Raw genomic sequence first — 19,069 nt, forward strand, 5'->3', positions numbered from 1 at the left:
GCCACCTCAGAACTCCCAGCAACATCAACTTCTAGGTTTTCTTCTTGAACTTCTTCAGTTTAGAGTCCCACTAGTCCTTAGCAGCGAAGGTGTTAATTAACCGCAGCACAAAATTACCGCCATCAGCATTTAATCAGTCACAAAAATTAATGGTTTTCAAGTACAGAAGCAATAAACTGGAGACACATCCAGGGAAAGAACTTTGTTATGTATGGATACATTTGTAAATTGCATGAAGTTGTACGCTCCAACTACATGGAAGGTTTATGAGTCAGCAGAGGCTATGTCTCGTACTGCTAAGTACAATATTTCTCATTTGATTAGAAGATGCATAACTAAGATTCAGGAGCGCAAGTCAGCAAACTGTTGTTAGAAGTGCTCCCACATCAATTCAATTCTACAGCATTCTGTCTCTTATCAATAAATGAGGTACAGCACAATTTTATATTGAGCAAATACGTTAATACGCTAGAAGGCTATTAGCAAGTAAAATGTGCAACAATCGTTAAATGGTCAGGAAATTGCTCAGTGCTTTCTAGCAGCTAAATAGCTAAAGCAAGCAACTAAAAGCTTTTATATAGTACTCCATCGAGCCAAGTAAAATGTCCACACATTATAATAAACTAGTTTTCATAAAACAAAGTATACTTTTGTATTAAGTTGCCAGATGTTGAAAGAATTATTATTATTATTACATTTAGACCTAGAATTCAAGTTAAAGGGAACCATATGTATCTAAACCAAAGATTCTCTTAATTGGCGCAGTCTGGGAAATAAATAGTTAAATGCAAATCCTGAAAGGCTGCTATGAAAATCTGCTGTTCAGTGCCACACTACTCATCTCCAGATAGCTCAGCTTAGAAGGAACAATGGATTAAAAATGTTTAAATATATTATTTACTATACATTGCACCGATTTATGATTTATTTTAGAAATAGGATAATGCCTGTAGTGCCTGACACAAAAACACCATTGACAATTTCTAGATGGTTTCTGAATTTTCTATTTGGTCTTTTATAAGATTTAGCATTAAAGGAAATACCTCTTTGCTTCACTTGGGTGTACTACATTATATTATCATCAGTCTGCTTTTGTCATTAGTTTAAATTTTCCTATGTCTTCACACATTACAAGCTTTGTATATTGTTTGGTATTCTGTAATTCTTCTGGTCTTCCCCAATAAAATTACATTGTTTTGAAAAACAAAAGTGTCTATTGTTTGGAAAGACCCAAGCTATAGACTTAACAGACACATAATACATGGCCAAACTCGCCTTATAGACACATATGTCTAGTGTTACGCTATATATATTTGAATTAAATACAATGCATCCATTAGGAATTGATATGCATCCAGTTTAAAATAATTTATCATCTGGCAACTCAGTCTCCAACCATACTTGAACTGTTATGTGATCATTCTAGTATTATAAAATGTAATACTATTGTATGCACTATATTGAGTAAAACTTACCATAACATAACTCTACAAGTAAAAACACAATATGACAGGCTTTATCCATTAGGTTTCTAAGCACTATGTAAACAGTTGATCCTAGTTCCCCTTCAGCTAAAGGACCCGGACGTGACGTCGAGTAAGGGCGGAAGTGTGGTTCAATGCCCTGACGGCGCTGTTATTTTGTCTCAACTGTAGTACCTGGCCACCAATAGTAGAAATTTGTATGCTCAAAATGCTTCCGGCACGTAGCTTGCTTCGCTAAACACAGGTTACTATTCCCACTCTATGTCCACGAGGTTAGTAACTGATGAAGTTATGGTCCTGTAGCTGAAGGGGATCTAGCCGCAACCCATTGTAAACACATGCTGGTTTGAACCTATTAATGCACCTATTAATAGGTTCAAACCAGCATGTGTTTACAAGGTGCTTATAAACCTTAGGGATCAAGCTAGCCATAGTGTGTCTTTAATGCACCAGTTACATATAACTATTATAGTCAGTCATTCATTACTAAACAAATAATTCAGTAATTGAAGCATTCTTCTGGAAGTATTGTTCATACACATTGTCAGAATTAAGGGACAGTACATATCACAACATACAGCTCAAATTAAATTATATGCATTGTATGGCATAGTTCTATATATCAGGACAGGTAATGATCTGGATAGTGTGAAATATCCATCCACAATCGCATCCAACAACCCTTACAGAGCAGGCATCCTTGGCTTTCTGGTAAAATTAGTAGTCGCACCAGCACACGGACTGACACATCATAGCTGTCCCTGTGCTTTCCTCGTATTTTTCTATTACTGTTGGCTTTGTTAAGCAAACAAGCTAAACCCTGGATTGAATTCCCAACGGCGATCAGACACGCACAGGTGGTGCATATTACATGAGGAGTCGTCTCTCGCAAACACGCTGTCAGATCGCGGAGTCTCGGGGTGACATTTAATGCTAAACAGCGACGGAGAGCTGAGTTTTTATAAATGGCATTGAGCTGTGCAGATGCTCAGGTGACAATATCATGGGTTTGCAATTATACAAGACGTTGAGACCGGCTACATTTAGCATTCCTACATTATTGTTCTGCCGAACGCCTTGTTCTGCTGGCTCGGGGCGCAGCACATCTCATTCCCGACAGAAAGGTTATTATTGGCTCCCTCCTGTGCAGGGTGGTTAACCACAGGTTTCAGGGTGGATATCACGTTTAATGTAAACATCTTCAATGCTTAATGGAAAATCAGTATGCTATTTTATCATTTTAAAATCAGCGTCCACTGTGTAACCCTATACGAGTCCGTGTATAATCTGAAAATTGGGCTTATGTGAAAGCTTTTATCGAAATCTAGTTAAATGTTTAGCAAAACTAAATCTAATCACATGAAAAAATATGATTTGTATAAAATGTTCTGCTTTCTTACTATTCCAGCTAATCTTTCATATTTTAGCTTGTTTCTTTCTGTAAGCCATCAGGCAGCAGTGGTAATGCAGCCCATGAAGAGATGTAACCATCCAGCTGTGATGTACTGCCATGCGCTTACCAGAAGGTGACTGTAGCCTGAACAATTGCCAAAATAGTGATCAATTGATTACTATTAAAAATGCTGTTGTAACACTAAGAAGCTTCAGCAAGCGCCATATGGACCAAAAACAAAACAAGTTGCAGCCCTGCGCCATCTGGCAGTCACAAGGACTGGTAGTAGTGATCATTAAATCACTAAGACAATTCTGACATGCGCATAGGCTAAAAAGAAAGGAAGGCGAGAACAAAGTACCACCTACAACCAAGCATGCTTCTCCTGCAATACTAAATTAATTCAAATCTGATACTATTTCAAAAATATCAAAAAAAAAAAAAAAAAAGTTTCGCTTACTTTGTTTCCAGACCAGACTATTGCTACAACTCTAAGGGCCATATTCAATTAGAGTTGAAAAGTCAGAGGTCGGACTTTTCGCCATCATCACAGGTTTTCCTGGGGATAAAGTATCGGGCGCGTGCCCGCGTATCTCCGTATACAATTAGGATTCGGCCAAAACGGGACCCGGCGGAAAGTAAGTAGAGAAAAATTCTGTCACTTTTTGGGGAAATCAGCCTGTCACCCCCCAAAAGATGTACTAACATAGGGGATCACTATGGGTACCCCTGAAAATCCCTGCTAAAGGTATTTAGGGTTTTTAAACATTGTCGGCAGGTGCTTTAATGCGCCTTTCACAAAGTGGTGACTAATAGCATTTAGCAACATTTTTTTTAGAAAAATAACTAGTCCCATCAATTTGGGGTACATGAAAATGGGTGCAAGCATATTTTTAAGTCCCTAAGGTGAACTTTTAAAAATCATTAAAAAATCCACTTGTCGCAACCAACCACATTCTAAAAATCACCTGCCGCATACTTGGGGACCCCCCCTGAGTCGATTTCGCTATAAGTTTGTTCCTCAACTTTTTTTTTCGCCCCAAAATGAAAGTACATTTTTTAGGGTATCCTGCTGAACGTTTTTTTTTTTATTTATTTTTTACACAGAATTCCTTTAGGAGACATTGCAAGGGGTGCAGGGTACTTTTTTTTTTTACTTTGTTCCCCAAAACACCAATTCTGCACTTTTTTTCGCCACCTAATCATAGGTGAAAAGTTATCCCCAGTTTTTGCCAAAGACTTTTCGCACCTGCGAAAAGTCTTTGAAATTGAATATGGGGAGTAGTCAAAACGGTGAAAATGATAACTGACTTTTCGCTTCTAATTGAATATGGCCCTAAATCTATATGTTACTTTATTATAAAATCATATAGGAAATATAGACTGTAAGCTCCACTAGGGCAGGGACTGAAGTGAATGGCTCCCAAGAAAATTTAACCCTAGTGTGTGAGCATGCGGTAGGGAAAATAGACTGTAAGCTCCACTGGGGCAGGGACTGAAGTGAACGGCCAAATATTCTCTTTAAAGAGCTGTGGAATATATGTGCGCTATATAAAAAAACTGATAATAAATAAATAAATATAGAAAACACTATAACATCTGCAACCTGAAAATTAAATATATCAGTTTCTGCTGACGACAGATTGCTATTGTACATTATCATAATCACAAGTGTTCGGAGCCGATGATTTCAGCTTACACTAAAATAGCCCTGTTCCTGTAGAATGCCCATAATAAACCAGGTTTTGAGGCAATCTTACAGTCGTGCTTTTCGTCAAAAGACAATGGGGAAACGTAATAGCCTGTGGACTGCAGGCATCGGCGAGTTCCGTGCGAGACTGTCCGATTTTTAAAGTAGCAGTCATTCAAAAGGCAAAACCAGGTTGATTTTCCTTTCAAATGACTGCTACTTTAAAACATCAGGTCGTCTCGCACAAAACTCGCCGATTGCTGCAGTCCACACTCTAATACATTCACTACAATGACTCTATACAATGCTCACCTAATGTTACAGTCTTTCAGCTTTCACATCATTAGTTTCATGGGGGGGCATACGGAGAGAGATAAAATTGTAAGAGCTAAAGTACCAACCAATCAGCTCCTATCATTTTTTAAACACAGGGGGAGATGTATTGTCTGGCAATATGTGTTAGAAGTGTTTCCAGATTATTGTGTGTGCTGATACCACTTCTCCCCCATATATTATTGAAGGGTTCTGTGTGCTATATGTGCACCTGTCATTATCGGCACTGCTCTCTACAAGAGAGCAGCGCCGATGTGCAGGGCAATGTATGAACGGTCAGTGGCACTGAACGTCCGACAGCTGCAGCTATCAGTATCGAAAGCTGCAGCTCTCATTGCCCTATCACCACAGATGCTGGCTCCGGGGGCTGCACATGGGATCTCACGATGCTTCAAAAATCCCGCGCTTGCCCAGTGGAGCCAGCCGGGAGGTGAGACTCAGCGCATCAGCACTATGCTGGGATCACCGGAGGGGGGGGGTGGAGTATTCACTCTCCCACTCCGGCAGATGAGATGTTCATACATCTTATCAGTACTGCTTCCTGCATCGCCTCGGTAAAGTGGTGAAGCAGAGAGAGTTATAGCGACACAATTTGTGCCGCTATAATACATTTACCCCAAAGTCTGTAAAATGTAAGTTAGAGGCTGATTGGTTGGTACTAAACTTTCACAATTTTATCTCTCTCCAAGCTTTTATTAATACCCTACATGGAGGATTGCACTAGACTTCGATTAGCTAATGACACAAAGCTTGGAGAGAGAGAAAATTGTGAGAGATAAAGTACCAATCAATCAGCTTCTAACTTACATTTTACAAACTGTGTTTAAAACATGACAGGAGTTGATTGGTTGGTACTTTATCTCTCACGATTTTCTCTCTCTCTGAGCTTTGATAAATCCACCATTATATCCCAAACATACAATGATATAAATTATTTTTCTGTCTTTCTATAACCTGCTGTTCCTGTGCAGGTTACATTGTTCAGTTACTCTCCTTTATTTTATAGCTTCATTTCAGGCAAGCTTTTTTAACATATTGTTTAAACTCAAGAAATACTTGTGATGGCAAGAGAACACCGTATTATATGCTGCTTAATATTTTAAACACTATCAAGCGTATTTTAAATTATAAAACAAACAACACTGATAGAATGGCTCAGAGGTTGATCTCCCCTGCATGTACTATTTATGTTACAAACATGAATTACAGTCTCTGGTTGCAATGATGCATTCCTAATCACAAATTAAGTCGGTCATGCATTAAAAATACAGTGTCCCTTTATCCCCAGTGATTTATTCAATCTTAGAGACCCTTTATTGGTAATCTCATTTCACTTGACAACCAAAAATAAAGATAGAATTACCTATTGCCAAACACAGTCATGATACTGTGGCATCTTTAGAAGTTAAAATCAAGAATAGAATTGGAGTTTTATATATTCAAATGCATAGTGGATTCCCTGTTAATGCGTTACAGTAGTTTCCACTAACTGGAGCTTGTCACAAGGAATTTACTGCATTTTGTGTGAGCATTAGGCAGCACAATGATTACTAAGACAACTATTTAGAAGCAGAGAGTGAAATTCTTCTTAGCAGAAACAAATTCCAAGACAATTCTCTGCTGACCAATATAGGGGGTGGGCTATGTAACCAAGCCCCGAATATGAAGTGGGGTGTAAATCAATACTTCTCTCATCTATGGGAGAAAGGTGGCTTGGAAATGATTAGTCCTACAATGTACTCGCAGTGCTAATTTGACAGGTGGACAGCATAAGAGAGACATGCTTTCTTGTAAGGGCTCTTAAACAATGTCACTCCCAGCATTGGGTGCCCTGCTTCCACTAATGTTTATTTCTGAATCTGTACATAAACCTTTTCCTTTTGTTTTGCTAATAATACAATTTGATCAACTGAACTTTGGTTTGTGTACGGTTTACCCATTACCAATATCAGTAGCTCTATATTCCTGTTTTTCAAGCCTAAAAAAAAAAGACTGTAAAAATTTCCAGCACTTTACAAGCGAATCAATAAACAAATTGAGGCAGGCGTTTGTCAGCTTGGAGGGAGATCCCTTTATAAACAGAATTGAGGGAAGGGTCTCCTGAAACTGCTGCACATGTCTATACCAATTAGGACAATGTTGTGAGTTATGTTAAAGCTGGAAATGCGTTGTTGCATAACCAAGTAATGGCTCACGGAACTGCAGTAAACCAGTATCCTTGGAATCTACACTAGAGCAGGGGATAATGGAATAACACTACTTGTGTATTACAAGTAAAGTTTCAATCCTATGAACTATTACATGTTGTCTCTGTAGCAGGATTTTCTCTTCGAGCTGCAACAACTTGTACAACTTCCACAATTTCTCAACAATACTTAGTGTAATTACTTATAGGGTGGTTCAATATACGTCCATTGTACGCAGCCTGAGATACATCCAAGAGGTCTGCTAATTGCATTTATTTTTATTCCCTCCATATTAAATTAATTTTCAAAAATGAACCAAAAACTGAAGCCTACGTAAGGCCACGTAAGCAAATTTATTGCTTAACCAGTGTTAAAACCTATTAACCTCTTTAATGCTCTCGCCCCTAGTCTCTGACTTAGAAAGCCTGCAATGTTTATCCTGGAGGTGGCAGGCTTAAAGAGGTCATTGCTGGGCCAATTACATCATCAAAATTCGCCCCCTCCAGGGTCTGAACACCTGCAACTATAAGGGGCTTTTAGGTAAATCCCCATCTCAACATTTGAACCCATACAGTCCCTCATTGCTTAGTAATGAAGGGGTAAAACATGATTCCCATCCTAACAATTGTTGGCTTCAGTTTGCACCAATTTTGATGTTCCCTGCAGCATTCCCTGCAGCATTCAGAAGCTTCCATGCTCTGTATAAAAAATAAATTGTGTTACGTGGGCAAGATCATTAAATATATTGCATAAAATGTTTATGACGTGTTAATCCACACTCCATTAAAGCAAGTTTTTTGTCTAAGCCTTTAACTAGGGTGGCTTTCAATGTACCTGTGTACATACAGTACAAGCCCCAAGTCCAATGGAAAAATGGCAGATATAACTTATGTTCATTTTTCACTGACTAATTGTTTTAAAGAATTTAAAAAAAAAAACCAGTAATTTTGGGTTCAAGAGTTAAGTTAAAACAACATAGTCTGACGTATCTTGGTTGTGACATTCAATGGATCTGCCCTGGTCACTGATAGAGAGACTGTTTTATGCCACACTGCTCTCACCACTCAGCCTGCCAAGAGGGTACTGGATTTACCTCTCCAGTGCACTTCCTATTTATTGTAACTGGGAGAGGGGAATCAACCCCCATATGCCCAGTTTTAGTTAGACCAACAGTAAAAGATTATAGGACAGCAGTGTGGGACCATTACAAGCTCTTGATGACCCCTGTGGATCTGGCAAAGGGCAACACCTCCACCAGACATACCATTTATTTTTATCTTAACACCTTGAATTCCACCTTAAACATAATTTGTTGTCTAGTAAAGTTGGAGGAAATAGAAGAATAACATGCAAACCACTGCAGGGCACCAATGAACACTTCATGGAATCATACTGTACTTCATATTTAAATAACTAACGTTTCCAGCAGCAGTGAAATATTTCCTGGATCTACGAAACATAGTGAAAGCCTTGCACAGTAAGCATATTCATTCCTGAGTCAGAGTCGGGTTAACAAACAGAAAAAAAACTGGCCTTGGATCAGCCTAGTGCTAAACTCTAATTTGGCAAACCCTTCATGGTTATAGTCAACAATGCAACTTAATGCTGCTGTGAAATGCAATTGTCACCACACGAGTTACAGAGAAAGACATCAAAGTGGAACAGGACATGCATATCATTTACTATAGAAATTCAATTCAGAAACATTGGGCCAGGAGCCAGCAGTACCACAGGCAGAATCCTGCATTCTCACAAAGCATTACCTGCTACAAGCCTAACATTATGCATTCAATAGAAGAGAATCCTTTAATAAGCGGTTTTCATAAAGGCAAAAAAACTTGTTGAACCAGTGGGGTAAATACATCACAGTAACTCTAGATTTGCATGTAACCCGGTTGCATCAATTTGAATTAAATGAGTGCAGAGTTTGTGTATGGAGTGCAAGTGTCTGGCCCAGATTCTTTTGGCTGCATTACTAAAATAGGTAATTACGACACTTGGGGAACAGAAAAGTGCATATAATGTAACATCCACAATCAATCAGCAGCTCATATGTCCTCTGACGACTAGGCCTACACTCTAATCATTGTGACACCTGTCTTCATAATTCCTCTTCCTATGGACCGTTCTCCAGGTCTCTCTCAATCCCACCAGCTGTCAATTTGCTAATTTTTCTGCTCCTGCCCAAAATTACACTACTAGTAGCAGTCCCCACACTGCTCATGCGTTCTTGCTCCACTTTTATTTACAGCCGCCATCCAAGCTATTAGACCCTCCCTTTGCTCCAGACTCCTTTGAGGGTCATTGCCTATATCTGCTACAATCACCTGCTCAGATCATAGTATCTCCATTGACCCCAGTTCTAACCATACCTATACAATGACTAATCTTTGGTTCCACAATCAGGCCAAAACTTCCTACACTCTCTCCTTTCCAATGCATTCTTCAGTGTATGTGTGTGTGTGTGTGTGGTACAGAGTAACTCCCACTGCCTAGATTTTAGTTATATTGAGCTTTACTTTCTGCATAAAACTTGTGTCAGCCACCTGTGAAATGTGTATAGATACTGCTAAATACATGGCTGGCAGAAGAGTTATTAATAAAAATATCTGTATATGCACGTACCCGCTTTTCATCCATGACGATGTAATTGCGACCATGCTTCTTGGTGAGGTGGGGAACCAGGACATCAAACCGACGACGGAACTCGCAGAACGCCATGTGATCAGGATAACCTGGAAAAAAGAAATGGGTCAGAGCGGTGCAGAGGTAGAGCCTTTCTGGATAAGGTTAATATGATTGTTTATAGTGCGAAAAGATAGTATACACATGTGCACATAAATTTATGTATGTATGTATGAATGTATGTATGTATGTGTGTGTAAGGGGGTATACACACGTATGTATACATACACAAAAGCACACGTACACACACACACATACACTGTATGTATGTGAATATATATACACACACATACATACATACTATACATACAGTCATGAAAAATAAACTACACCCTCCGATTTATTTCTACATATCAGGACATGACAGTCTTCAAGTCCTCACCAAGGGTCTGATTCAGAAGAGCTGGACAAAGAAGTGCCTAAGCTGTGTCCATTAGCAATCACCTATATGCGACTTTAGTCAACAGGCGCTACAAAGTCCTTTCTCGGTGTACATACGTACATACAAATGTCCAAGGACTCAGACGCCAACTTTCAGCGGCCAGCCGCACTGTAATACCGATCGCACCAGCTCTATGGCAGGTGCAGTTTCTGTGTCTGTGTATGGCCTCCTACGTAAGCATTTGAGTGCCTGTGTATATTACCACTTTCACCGGCATGCCGTAACACTCCCATAACACGCCCGTGAGACAGACCATTTCCGTGCATGCTCTAATACACCTGCCTGTCACCGCCCAGGACTGCAGACTACATTTTCAATACCCTTCTCCCTGCGGAGACAATCGGGACGCATGAGCAGTAGCAAAAAAATATCACTCAAACTATGTCCAGCGCCGGCAGTGAGATCACCTCTGAATCATATCCCCCATTTTCCCTACCGTGCAGGGGGAGCATGTTTTATTTTAACTTCTGGTGACATACAACGCTCTCCCAGCCTGCAGACAAAACCTTTGAATTGCATTGTAATAACCTAGTCCACACCACAGGAACACTGAGGAAAGCAGTGACTGGCACCAAGAACGAGCTGTACAGTATGAGGCACTCTACCACACTGCCAGTCCTAAGGAAATTATTATTGTCCATCATTATAAAGTGCTGACAAATTACACAGTGCTGTACAGTGAAGGGATCTGATACAAGTAAATAACATATAATGGCATGAAACAGAAGGCAAAGGTGGCCCTGCCTAAATGAACTTTATATTTAAGGTAAGCACTGGATACATAATAAGGTACCGGAATAACAACTGTAAATATTACTGAAAAAAGTGTGCGTGGCTCCTGTAAGTCAGAAGCATTTGTACCCATTAATATCAGAGCAGGCACCGGGTGTGGTAAGGTTGAACGAGGAAAGACATTATGGGCACCTGATGTAGATGTCAAGAGCACTCCTTGAAGTCAGATCCTCTTCAAATCTGTTGTTAGCTTGTGGTAGTCTGGACATATGTTCACAGAAATTGAGGCGCCAGTCGCTACCATTATGAATTCCTCAGGTGTCACCAAAGGAGAAGCTTGCCCAACCATTGGTATACAACTCTGACATAAGTCATAAGCTTATGCATCTGACATGCGGTTGTTAACTAACAATCAGGAGGTCACTTCAGTGACTTCAATGAGTTCAACTTGCACCAATGCAACCTGGACACAAGTAAAAATGCATATGGGTGTGTACCATTGTCAGACCCCTTTACATGCATTGTGTTACCTTAAAAATACAGTAGTTACGAGACCTAAAGTAGGGGCGTGCTATTCCTCATAGTGCTGGAGTCATTTTTGTGTTTTACACTAGCGTCAAGGATAAATTTACATTAAATAATCAGCCAGTCCATAGATCATTATTTATCCCAAACTTCTTCAAAGCTATGAGAGATTTACAGAGAATTTCTCAGATAAATAAACAATCCCAGAGATATATTCCCCCATCACATACTTTCTGCTGTCTAAGGCTAGGTATGTCAGCTGTGTGCTATGGTAATCTGTACTGAAGATTCCACCAAGCCCATGAATGTAAGGCAAGACGAGGAAACTGGATTTGTCTTCTTACAACAGGGGTGGGGAACCTTTTTTCTGCCGAGGGCCATATTGATATATATAAAATTATTTGTGGGGCTCGGTGCAGACCACGCCCCCTCAATGTGATGTCACATGGGGTGGGGCCACAATTGCCAGTAATTACATCAATGCCCGGAGCATCCTGAGGATAATCCAGGGAGCTGTAAGGGCAGCAGTGTGACTGTCTGAAGCATCCTAAGGACGCCCCAGACGGCACTGCTGCATAGATTCTGGCTGCAGGGTGCCATTCTAGGCACCCTACTAGCCAGATGAGGCTAGCAGAAAAAACTCAAGGGGCCAGACCAAACGATTCCGCGGGCCTTATACGGCCCCCGGGCCTGAGGTTCCCCATCCCTGTCTTACAATAACCAAAAGCATGAGTCAGTGTTACAAAGTTCTTTTTTCTTGTATATATTTTACATACAAATACCCTTACAACTCTAAAACGGTTTTACTGAAATGGAGAATTTGACAAGCCAGCGCACAGTCGGGGTCATGTTTGGGTGGCAGGGCAGTGTCTGCAAACATACAGCGAAAACAAACTGCAATGTGTGTAAACGTGAGATTGAAGAGTTGAATGTAATTGTGTGTGTGTAATTAAATCAAGCACTGAGCTGGTTATTGGAAAAGCAGCTTCTGCTCGCAATTGTTTGTGAATTCCACTTCAATTGACTGGTGAGACCTGGCCGCTTATGTTCTCTCTCTTAATCTGTCGTTCTCTATTGACTGAAGCAGCATCCAGCACCAACTCAGTAGGGAGCCTGTATTGATTCCATTGCTGGAGATGTGCATTGATTTTCCAGGAGGACCCGTTTGCTTATTTCAACATTTTTTTTTTCCGAATTCATCTTTTTTTTTTGTATTTATAGTAATAATAATATTACAGAGCAACTTCTCAAAATCCAGATGGTTTTGACAGACAGCGTCATCTACAGAATCACGCCTGCTTTACCTTCACAGGAGAAGGAAGTTTTGGGATAGTATAATAAAGGAGACCGGTGTCACCAAACGGATCAGCCAGATGTACAAACACGGCAGAGGCGGAAGGGTTATTCTTACACATGAAATTTAACAAAATGCTCTGTTCTTCTAATTAGGGTTGATTTTCACTGAATCAATCTCACTTGCCTTGCATCCTGGTAGATGGTGACGAATGGATTAAAAAGGATGGGAAAACAACTCTGTGTTTCTGGATAATTATGACAAAGCTATGTTTTATATAATAGTGACAACTAGAGTTTGTGGTTGTATATACTGTGCTTACATTTCACAAGTTTAAAAGTTGATTAAGTAGCAGAGCTTCATCTCTATAGCATATCTGTGAAGGAGAAGATGAGATGAGGCAATGGCACTGCCTTATTTTCACAGTTCTGCTATAGCGATGAAGCTCTGCTACTTAAACAACTTTTTCAACAAGTTTAAAACTTGTTTAAGTACTGGGTACAGTCCACATTTCTGGATACTGTCCGCATTTCCATTACCTAGAAAAGATCAAAGGAGTTTCAGACTTCTGTGCACTGCACTGCGGCACTCCTTTGACCTTTTCTAGGTTATGCGGACAGTATCCAGTTACGGAAATAAATACAGTATAATGGCCAGAAATAATGTGAATAGTCTAGGTGTGTTAGATAACTGATAGGATTGGTACAATTACCTATGAGTCGCGGGTACTCACCTTGTCTATACATGCGTAGGGCATCTAGAAGCCGCGACCCTCGTATCTGAGCCCGCAAGAGAGGGACATCAACCTGCATAAGCTCTGCGTCACAGCGTTCTCCCGACAAGTCTGACTCACTGGAGCCAACTCTGGCAGCCGGCACCAGCCGTGTATCGCTGTTACATGACTCCGCTTTGGACAGGAAGCAGTAGACAAAGTGAATCTTGGACTTCTTGATAGTGTCAATAAGAGCATCCTGCAAAAGGGCATCAGAATGTAAGAACTGAACTACTAAAAAGTAATGATGTAACCAAATTACACCAAAATGACAACAGTCATGACATTCAGAGTATACTGATGTAAAGATCTGGTGGTTTCTATTCAGAACTTCAATCACACATTAGTATCAAGTTTTAGGTTTTATCATATATATAAAGAAATCTCATTATACACGTGGTTGGCATGAGCGGGTGAAAACAGTTTAGAATACATTTCAAATGTCCCTCTGAGTAATAGAAATTAATTAAAGCTTACCACTTGTAGTTTAATTTGGATACATAAAGACTTCTTCTTCACAGCTGCCACGCCTGTAGTGAACGTCTTTCGCATGCTTGTGGCTCTGCGCAGTGCCAACTGGGAACCGCCCTCTAGGCCAGCCACTGAACCCGATAAAACGGTCGCAGTGCCTGTTCTGCCAGCAAATAAGCTGCTAATTATTTTCCTGCCGGGGAGTAAAAGAAATACTGTGTGAAACACGGAAACGTAAGATTTGACGACACAATAGTATGTATAAAGCGGGGAAGGGAATTTCATAGGCTTCTAAAGAGCATCAAAGCCCGAAATAAAAAGATCTTTCAGGATAATACAATACTGTATATAAAATTTACAAATGTACTACTGACATCTCCCACCATTACCTAATCTTGCATATTCCATGTAAATACCATACTATAAAAAATAGCCAGAATAATATTTATAGGGTTTCCAATACTGTATAAAATAATAGACTAACACAAATATACGGTTTTACAATTGACAAATACATTTTCATTAGCCATCTGTGGCAGTCATTATATATTCCGCTAGAAGAGGTTCCAAGTGGCTTCATGCAGCTTGCAGAGAGAAGAAAATCTTCCCCCATGGAATACACATTTTAGAGACATTATTGGTGCCAACAAGTTCATAGATAGTTGACTTTTAAAAGTAGCATTTTCATATGAGACAACTTCAATTTTACGTCTATTAGTCCTAGTGTCATCATTGATCTTACTTCTGGGAGTCCTGCAGCAATGTGGCAGCATTCTGTGACGCAGGATTTTGTTTCACGTAGTTTAGCCATCCAGTAGCATCGTATTCCACCCAGTTAGTGCCATAGCTGTGTCCCAGCAAGAAGTGATGCTCCTTATTGCTTCGGAGTAGCGGTTTTTTACCTGTAAATAAGTATATTTGCACTGTAATATATTTAAACTTTGTTTTTGAAGTATTTCAGAAAGCTTTCAATTTAGCTTTAAATACTCAAAACAAGTTTTCTTGTATCATACAATTTGAATACATTGGTAATTGCAATACTAATTAGACTGTTTCTTTGGTGAATACAAATATTGGATCTGTATTGTATGAAATGTGTCACATATACAATGACAGCTGACATAACAGTAAACTGTAAATATAAAAACACAAATGGAAAAAGAAACAATACAACAAACAATTATATGAGCATATGGTTTGAAGATGCTTATGGAAATGTAACAAAAATAAGCTCTGTACACTCTGCAGGTTAAGTGCCCCTCAAACATTACTAATCCAATGCAGCAGGTGACAAAGACCGGGAAGTGTGACCAAAAGAACAATGGTACAAAGATTTATGCCTTTGTAATACACTCTTAGGAGAAGGCGCCCACTATATAGTCCTCGCTTGGGGTGTCACTCTCCTCCACAGAGACCTATAGATGAGACAGGTATAGTGCCAAATGGGGTTGTGGGAAACCAGATGGGGTCACATGCCCTCCCTGATAATATTATGCTGCACCTATAAGATTGTAGTTGGATGGTGCTAAACATGTCTTTGCTTAAAATATAATCTAATAAACAAACTAAAATTTGCACTTATGGCAAACATCATAAAAGTGTCAATATACATATATCCTCCGCGCACTACAAGTCGCGCCACACAACGCGGGAGCTCTGTGTGACTCTAATGCCGAGCGTCTTTTTGTGCATCTTTTTCCTTCAAATGAGTCTTATTCGCTCAACGATTCGACTAGATAGCACAAATATGCAGCATGCCTATGTTCTGTGTGTGACTGCAGGTGTATCTGCATGCGAAATACTACGTTACAGTGCTACAGCCACTGACACTGTAACGTAGCGTTTCGCATGCAGATACACCCGCACTCGCTTACAGAACATAGGCATGCTGCATAGCACAATCAGCTTCTGCTAATTAAAATGATATCTAGTCACATAGTTGTGCAAATAAGATGCATTTAAAAATAAAAAGATGCACAAAAAGATGCTGCATGGAGCGACTAGAAGTACTGTTTAACGCGCAAGGAGGCTCGATGTATGTGGACCCATCTGTAGACTATTATTCTTAAAAATATAGTAAAAAGAAGGTGAATATAGGTATCTATAATAAGGAGCCGGCAATTCTAAAGAAAGGTGGGAGTCAAGCAAATCACCAGAGGGCAAGGGGCAACTTATTTCTCTCCATAAACCCCCTCCTGGCTGCAGGCGTAAATGCTAGTTACACACCCCATGTCAAATTTGACAGTCTGACATGGAGTGTCACAGTCATATTCTTAATGCCAGTGGGAATTGTACTTATGCTGCATAACCACCTGACCATTAATGTTACAGCCACGGGGATGCTCCCTTCAGCCATATTCCTGGAACTCTGTGATTCACCTCACAGCTAAAGACTTGAATTGAGACTGCACAGGTATAGTGTTAGCGGGATAACCATAAGAAGCTGTTTTCCCAAGATAGGTTCTTTCAATAATATCCCCTCTCTGCAGCAATTTCTATGTTGTGGCCTTAAATATTTGCTGGTTCTATATTACTCAGGTGCCCTGGGAAATACAGCTGTATGCAGCAGCCTCTGGGGCTTTGTTGAGAGGAAGAAGCAGGTGAACAATGAACACTTAAGTGGTATTACAGCTTTAAGAGTTTTGCTGTAGAGCCAACAACATCCTGAATGATTACAGAACACAAAGTGTACCTGTCCCCCCCCTAATACAGCGGAACTATGATGGCAACGCTTGATGAGGATAAAGGGTGAGAAAGGATTCGGTTGTTACAATAAGCAGCAAAGTTGCTGGATCCAAAACAAAAAAAGACAGTATTACTGTTTAATCTTCATTGATCATCTACTAATTGACATTTTGTTTAATGATGAAAAAAAAATCTATAGTTTCACTGAATAATCAATAAAGTCTGCATATTTACATTAGAGGAAAGGTTTCACTTTATTTTCATTGATAAGTTAATAAGCTTTAGTGTAAGTTGTTTCCAAGCCAACCAGCAAGACTTAATGGTTAAAAATAGCCTAAAAAACATTTGTACATTTGCTTGTGTTAAGTAGAAACACCTGCCTGGATTGTCATAACTGATCATGTGTTACAGAAAAATAATACACCGTTTGCTAAGGGCTTATTAATAGCTGAAGGACAACATTTCAGCTACAGAAAGGTGCTGACCACATACCATACTGACAATCACAATAAGAAAATATTATAGAGAGCAGCCGGTGAGCACCCCTCTCTGCACTCTGGTCATCTGTAAAGCAGCCTGGGAACCCTTACAGAAGGGTGCAGAGCAAACACGTTTTTAATAGCCCCCAAAAATTAGATGCTATGCAAATAATAGATAAATAGAGGTATTACTTGAATATTAACCATAGCTGGTTTAGTATAATAAAAAAAAAGTTAAATTTTTTAGACATGTCCTTGCTATCTCTGCCTACCATATGTAGCAAATGGGTGGGGGGGGGGGGGGGGGTGTCAAGTAGTGGAATCAGCACCCAAAACATGGGGCCTCAAATTTCCAATTATGGGGTAAATCCTATGAGGTGCAAATGGGTTGAGTAGCCGGCAGCTGCACCACAACTCACCCTCCACGCAGCCCAATCTTGCGGATTCTTGTACGCAGCCTTATGGGGGGTGCAACCAAACCTCCACGATTCCGGAGGTACCGTAAGTGAAGCATACAGCACTTACTTGCGCTGCAAGTGAACTCGCAACTAATAGTATTGACCCCTTAATTTTAGTTACCTTTATTAACGATAATATACTGTACTTTCAGAAAACAGTACAATACTTAAAATGGGGCATAATATTAATTGAAAAGTTGATGGAAAAATATAATAAAAGTTACTGAACAAATAAACAAATGTCTTCCAGCATGGGAACAGTAAGAATGTGAAAGCACTCTATGACCATTGCTGTTTATGCTTGGACTTGGTGTAATGTTTTGTGGAACAATACGATCTTTCTTGTGTGCACATTATTTGTTTATACCCATTAAGGAACAGCTCTAAGAATTCCTGTACTAAAGCTCATGATAAGAGACCTAATAGCTAAGGTATACCAGGTATTGTGAAAGGCTAAAGTTTATGAAAAGGAAATTAAATTGACCAGCCAACTTTTTTATTACCAGTTTCCTCTCCTTCTTGAGGCCCAAAGTAAGTAAAAAGCCGTTCCAAAAGGGTGTCCTCATTGCCACCAGGCTGCAACGCTTCCTCCTCCAGCAGCCACAGCAGACCTCTGGCCTCATCAGTCCTCGCAAGGGTCCTCACCTAAGATTAAAACCAAGGTCATTACCAACATGCAAGTCTCCCTCTGTCAAACAATTGTTCCAAGCTATTCTTCATGTGCAAGGGTGTGCGAGCACAAGGAATGAGACCTGCTAACAAACCCCCATTAATCAGAGTAACAAGCCCCTCTGTCCCCAGCTATCCGCAATCTAATTTCTCCAGTCCTCCAGGCAGCTCTGCCTCTAATTGCTAGCCTTATTTTCTTGATGAAATAGTAAAGAAAGGCAGTAAAGAAAAAGGAATTGAAAAAAATAAAATAACAACAAGGCAGTTAAGTCAGCAGGGGTAATTCAAGGCCCTAGTTTAAAAAGACACTTACAGAATAGAATCAATACTTAATGCTTGAGATAGTAAAAACACATTATTTTGTAGTAAAACGATTTAGCCTGGTTTCTTGGCTCTTCTGAAAATCCTATCTGGGTGTCTACAAGGTAAAATTACAGCTTTCATTGTAGGACGATATAAAGACCCTTGATGTCCAGACACTGCTCCCATGCTTGTCTCCGTTTTGCCAATTACGGCTTATAATATAGAGAGCTTTTTTCCCTCTCCTTAGCACATTTTTCAGTTCATTCAATGATCATTTATATATGTATTTCATGGCAGAGACAAAACACCTCACAGCTTTGGCAATGGATTTACCTTCCTCTTATTATACACATACTGACAGAAAACCCAGAATTCAGACTCTTAAAAATCACCAATAATGAGCATATTCAATTCTAAGTAAATAAATATCAGTGCTCACTAAAAAAAGAAAAAAAAAACATTTTGTTA

At 39.8% G+C, this 19,069-nt stretch overlaps 1 protein-coding gene across 26 annotated transcripts in view; it reads right to left on the reverse strand.

Annotated features, from left to right (window-relative positions):
- MYO18A (myosin XVIIIA) overlaps positions 1 to 19,069 on the reverse strand; it is a 350,017-nt gene that overhangs the window by 143,202 nt on the left and 187,746 nt on the right. For all 26 annotated transcript variants that reach the window (XM_088477757.1, XM_088477755.1, XM_088477756.1 and 23 more), the window contains 5 exons: positions 18,133 to 18,274; positions 14,750 to 14,909; positions 14,014 to 14,200; positions 13,498 to 13,735; positions 9,712 to 9,821 (listed from right to left, as the gene is read on the reverse strand). In XM_088477757.1, coding sequence (XP_088333883.1) covers positions 9,712 to 9,821; positions 13,498 to 13,735; positions 14,014 to 14,200; positions 14,750 to 14,909; positions 18,133 to 18,274 — 837 coding nt within the window. The remainder of the gene's footprint in view (positions 1 to 9,711; positions 9,822 to 13,497; positions 13,736 to 14,013; positions 14,201 to 14,749; positions 14,910 to 18,132; positions 18,275 to 19,069) is intronic.

Source organism: Taudactylus pleione, unplaced genomic scaffold (genome assembly GCF_031769625.1).
Source record: "Taudactylus pleione unplaced genomic scaffold, aTauple2 ptg000203l, whole genome shotgun sequence".
NCBI classification, from domain to species: Eukaryota; Metazoa; Chordata; class Amphibia; order Anura; family Myobatrachidae; genus Taudactylus; species Taudactylus pleione.